Here is a 5,181-nt window from a genome sequence, read left to right as displayed (position 1 = left end):
CCAATCGGACGGTGCTCTCGCGAGAACATTGTAGGCGGAACTACAGACAGCGTCACTAATGTGTTTTTCTCATTCGGGAAAATACAGTACTCTTGTCTTTTTTGCCTGATTACACTTCCTACGTGTTTGTACAACTTTCTGTCTTGTCGAAAAATTCACGTGTTGAGTACAATATTTCGGTTTAAAATAATTTATCTTTTTGTTGGTGCGTCAAGTTAATTCTACGCTCTCTTTATGGTGTATATAATAGGATGTAATTGAGCCAATTTACAAATAAAGAATACACTTATAGAGAGCATTAAACATCTTGCAGAAAAAGCTAAGAAAAAAATATATACTATATATAATAAATATATTAATAAACACCAGTGCCCGAGGCATTTGTGATTAGTCAGTGCAAAGTGTGATTATATCTCTGCTGGAAAAAACAATAGAAACCCTCACAGAATCTGTAATGTTTTACTGGTTATAATGGGAATTGCATTGGTTTTAATGGAAACTGTAATTGTCCCTGTGGGTCCATCCATCCAGCCATACTTCACTCCCATCCATCGTCTATACCGCTTATCCTACAGTGTCACGGGGAACCTGGAACCTATCCCAGGAAGGGAGCATGGGGCACTAGGCGGGGTACACCCTAGACAGGGTGCCAATCCATCGCAGGGCACAATCACATACACATATACACATTCACACACATTCATACACTATGGACACTTTGGACATGCCAATCAGCCTACCATGCATGTCTTTGGACTGGGGGAGGAAACCAGAGTACCTGGAGGAAACACTTACAGCACTGGGAGAACATGCAAAGTCCGCACACACAGAGCCGTGGTGGGGCTCGGACCCCCAACCCTGGAGGTGTGAGACTAACGTGCTCTCTGTGGGTCTCTACTGGTAATTTGTTGCCTTTTATTGGTGGCATATTATGTCTAGTGGATACCATTAAGAACCTACGTCCTTAAATCCTACTACGTAATGGAAACCATTTGGTAATGGTTTTAATGGTTAACAGCTGATGGTTTGTAAAGTTATTTGTAGTGGGAACCATTTGAATTTCTGTGACGGTTCCTCTTGGGGGTTTTTCCCACCAGCAAGGATGATTGTATGGATCTGAAAACAAGGGTCCTCCTACCCACAGTCTCAATTACTCTATTGTGCAGAGGGGTATAACACAGGACCTTTAGGAAGATGAGAGACCCTCCTGCAGAGGGAGACAACAAGCCGTATCATTAATCCAAAACGTGCAACGCCTTCGAGTGTAAACTGTAGTAATGAATATAATTCCGTCTATTTTTAGTGCAAAGTTGTTGGTCTTTGCCAGTCGATTATTTAAATTGTTATGATTTATCTTGTGATTATCTATACTTTGCATTATGTTTATAAATCGATTCAAATAAAGTAAAAACTACTGTGTAGCTGTTATTGTGCTGCAGTGCTCTTCAATTAGATTAGAAATGGAAGAAAATTCCTCAAGTCTTAAGTGTAGATGTGAACTTTGGTTAACATTCTGATTTGTAGCTGTAGTTGTATTTTAGTAGTTTTAGCTGTAGCTGTTTTTTTTTTTAACGTAAACTGTACATGGAGCTTTCCTCCTATTTATTGTCAGACACTACACACATAATATTTAACAGACTACATCACAACGTCATTTTTTAACTATAGAGCTAGCAATGTGCTACCACATGTTTTTTTTGTTGTTGTTGTTTTTTTTTTACCTCAGAAATATTGTGCACATGAATGTGAACAGGTGAAATACATGAAGTACATTTATTACTAGACATATAAAAGCATCAGGTGTTGCTCATTTTCAATGTCAGTTTAATGTGGGTTACAATATTACAGTCTGAGAGGAAGCACTGTTGAAAGGATAACACATTACAGCCAAAACTATTAAGCAAAAGAACTGCTGAAATGCCTAACCATTGTTTAGTCTTGTGTCAGATTATGTTCTGGACACTTTAGTTTCTGCAGCATTTTTAGGCTCTTTTGCAGTCTAAGTTGGATTTAAGCTGCTAGTTACAAACCCCAAAACAGTTAAGTGGACAATAATCTTTTTTCCTCTCATTTCTGTTCATTACTGGAGGGTGTACAAAAGCAAAGTTTATTTTGACATGGTCTATGATAAGTGCCAATAGAAAAAAAAAATGTTTACTTAACCATTATTTAATCAATAGTCATATTACAGTAATGCCACTTTGCTGTAGCTAGATACAGCATATGTACTTATATAATTCAGTACTTGATGTTAATTCCTGACACTTTTTTTATTGGCTTACCACCTAAACATAATATAATTAGAACATTATAAATAATGAAACTGAACTGTGCTTAGGTTTATAATGCACAGAATAACCAAATGCAAGCAGAATGAATATTATAATAAACTGTACATAGTTATACATTAGAAAATGGACAAATGCCTTTAAAAAATGTAGAAGTGCTTGTCCTCTTGTGGTCCAAAGTACGAATGTACATTCATGCAGGCTACCTTTTAAATGAATTAATAAGTTAATAAATATTTTATGAAGCACTACTGGAGGATTTATGTAAGCTTTAAAACCTTTGAGATGACATAACAGCTTTTATATATATATTGCTTTGTCTTTACTAATAGCACATTCATGAAAGTGTAAAGTGTACATTTGTCATCTTAACTATTGTGAGGTGTATTTACTGTATCTACGTCTTATAGGAGCATGAAATTGAATGCTGTTCAGCTGAAGTGCTAGTGGTTTATTTTCATTTAAAACTAATATGTAGTGCCATTCTAATACAACTTGACTTTGATTTTAATACTCTCAAAATTTGGTGTTAATCAGGTGTAAAACACTGTTAAGAAGCAGATTGTATCTTTGTACATCGTTGTATTGGATTCTTCTACATATTTGTATACACATTGTATTCCTCCTTACAACTCCAAGTGTCATGAATGTGCTAAATGATAATTAAGGGTGGTTCTCTTTACGCTCTTCCAGATCTCACAATTCCTTTAATGTTATCCAATGAGTACTGACATGCCTCCAGCATTGCTTTATGAGATATTTATGCAGTGCTTATGCACATTTTATAGAGGCCCTAAGTTTGAACCATTTTCATGGGCTTGATGGACCTCAGCCTCTAGTTATTGTAACCAGATGCATTGCACATTTGACTAATTCTTGAACGAGAGGATAATTACTTGATTGAGATTAATCAAGTTGGCCAGAGCATGAAACATAAACATACACCATGCATTGGGTGATCATATTCATGGTCATAGGAACCACTGTATTATCCAAGTACCTCAAGCAACTCTTATTAATAAGTTAATCTTCTTCAGGTAACTTATAATTTTTACTTAAATAGTTTATGGGTTATATTTTTGCAGTGCTAAACTTTTATGGCTGTGTTGGGTAATGGAATTATAATCCACACACTCTGTGCCAACACACTACTTTATATTTGAGTAGATATCAATGTGTTATTTCACTCATTTGTACTTGATTTAATTTTGTCTGAGCAAACACATCCCTGTGCCCTGATATCTCTTAACTGCTTTATGATGATGTCATTTGTGGCGCTCCGATACATCACTGTGAGGGGGGACGTCTCCTGTGAGGTGCAGTGTGGACTGGAATGAAGCACAAGGTTATAAACAGATTCTGTTTAAAAATTATTCTGTTTTAAATACAACTGAAATGTAGGTGACAAGTCGTTTTTAAGTACAGATACCTTTTGTCATTTTCCAAGTGCTTATCCTTTGGTTTCTGATCAGCCAGAGAAAGATTTGCCTGTTCCTTTATGCACAAACCCCTACGGAACAGATATAGCGTAATGTAACAGAATACTTTCAGAAACTGGTGATTAAAAAAAGTTACATAATAATAAAAAAAAATTTCAACTACCTGCAGAAGCTGATGTTAAATGCTGTTGGCTGCAGTATCCATTGACCCAGCTCAGACTTATGTATGTCAACGAGAAGTTCATAAAGCTTGCATGCTGTGTCATTTGTGCTTCTCTGCTGTCTCAATTGTGAATGCTGATTTATCTGATGAGTGCTTTCTCTGCAGTACTGCCTCTGCCTGTGTTCAGAGATCTGCCGCTCTGTTGGTTTCACCTTGTATGTCACTAGCAGAGGCTGACTTAAAGAGCTTGTGTTTAAGCAGTACAAGCTCTGCGTTAGGGCCTCATGGAGCACCAGGCTGCCACTTTCATCCCTGAAGCGCAGCTGGAAGCCCAGGATGTGTGGTCCATGGACATGATTAGGTAGAGATGCTGTCACATTGAACACATCATAGCCTGACGGGGGAAGCTGGTCCAGGGTGAGCAGGTGCTCAGTGAGGGGGCCACTTATGCTCAGGTTCCCTGCTCTAAAAGACAGGCTGTGTACAGCCACTGTTACTGTGAGCGGTTCAGGGTGTAGGGTTTTTCTCAGTAAGATCAGCTCAGCAACAGTCATAGAGGGCTGTAAGTATGACAAGTTGAACCAGATCCAACCAGGTTTGCTATATTTTGTGCCTAGTTAGTAAACACATGAATAACTATTGAAGCAATAGCTTTTAAAATTTCATTATTCACATACGATAAAAATCAATGTTAGTAACATTTCCTGCACTAAAGAGTATATGGAGAGTTTCGTACCTTGTATACTACGGAAGCTCTGCACCAAAGTCCCATCTGAATTGCTTCTCTGCCTCGACTCCTGTGTGCTCAGTAAATGGTAAATTTGCTTCATATAAGGATGTGGCTTCACTTGCTGAGGGACCGACAGCTTATTGATGTGAAGCATCTCCAAAATGGCTTTGCTAAGATCCCCATTTTCAAAATCTTCAGGAAGATTCTCTTCAAACTTCAAGCTACTTACAACATTCAGGGTTATAACAGCATACAACAAACATAAAAATCTTTTAAACTCCATGTTAAAAACTTTAAGACAGATAAAGAGGAGATTCCTGGTCTGTACCTCACAAGATAAAATAACAGCAGGAAAGCTGAACCTCATTTGTTAATTGGGTGTGGGAAGGATTCACAAAATGCACGCCACACAGCCAAACATAGAGAGAAAGTAATTACCGCTCACACTGAAAATGCCTGGAATGTTACAGTCCATTTGACATGCATTGTGTCTGTGCTGTTTCTGGCAGCAGAGCAAAGCAACAAGTCTTGTTTTGGTTTTGGGGGATGATCACTCTTCTT

At 37.8% G+C, this 5,181-nt stretch overlaps 1 protein-coding gene across 1 annotated transcript; it reads right to left on the bottom strand.

The window, feature by feature from the left end:
* Window positions 1-2,436: 2,436 nt before the first annotated feature.
* LOC128610769 (bone morphogenetic protein 2) lies at window positions 2,437-4,810 on the bottom strand. The gene is made up of 4 exons (XM_053630186.1): window positions 4,627-4,810; window positions 3,891-4,503; window positions 3,718-3,798; window positions 2,437-3,616 (listed from the first exon to the last, which is right to left on the bottom strand). Exons 1-4 carry the CDS (start codon window positions 4,772-4,774, stop codon window positions 3,472-3,474), a joined length of 987 nt encoding a protein of 328 aa, XP_053486161.1. The 5' UTR covers window positions 4,775-4,810; the 3' UTR covers window positions 2,437-3,471.
* Between the last annotated feature and the right edge of the window lie 371 nt (window positions 4,811-5,181).

The sequence above is a fragment of the Ictalurus furcatus genome, chromosome 7, assembly GCF_023375685.1.
Source record: "Ictalurus furcatus strain D&B chromosome 7, Billie_1.0, whole genome shotgun sequence".
NCBI classification, from domain to species: Eukaryota; Metazoa; Chordata; class Actinopteri; order Siluriformes; family Ictaluridae; genus Ictalurus; species Ictalurus furcatus.
This window is presented reverse-complemented; position numbering and strand designations above follow the sequence as displayed.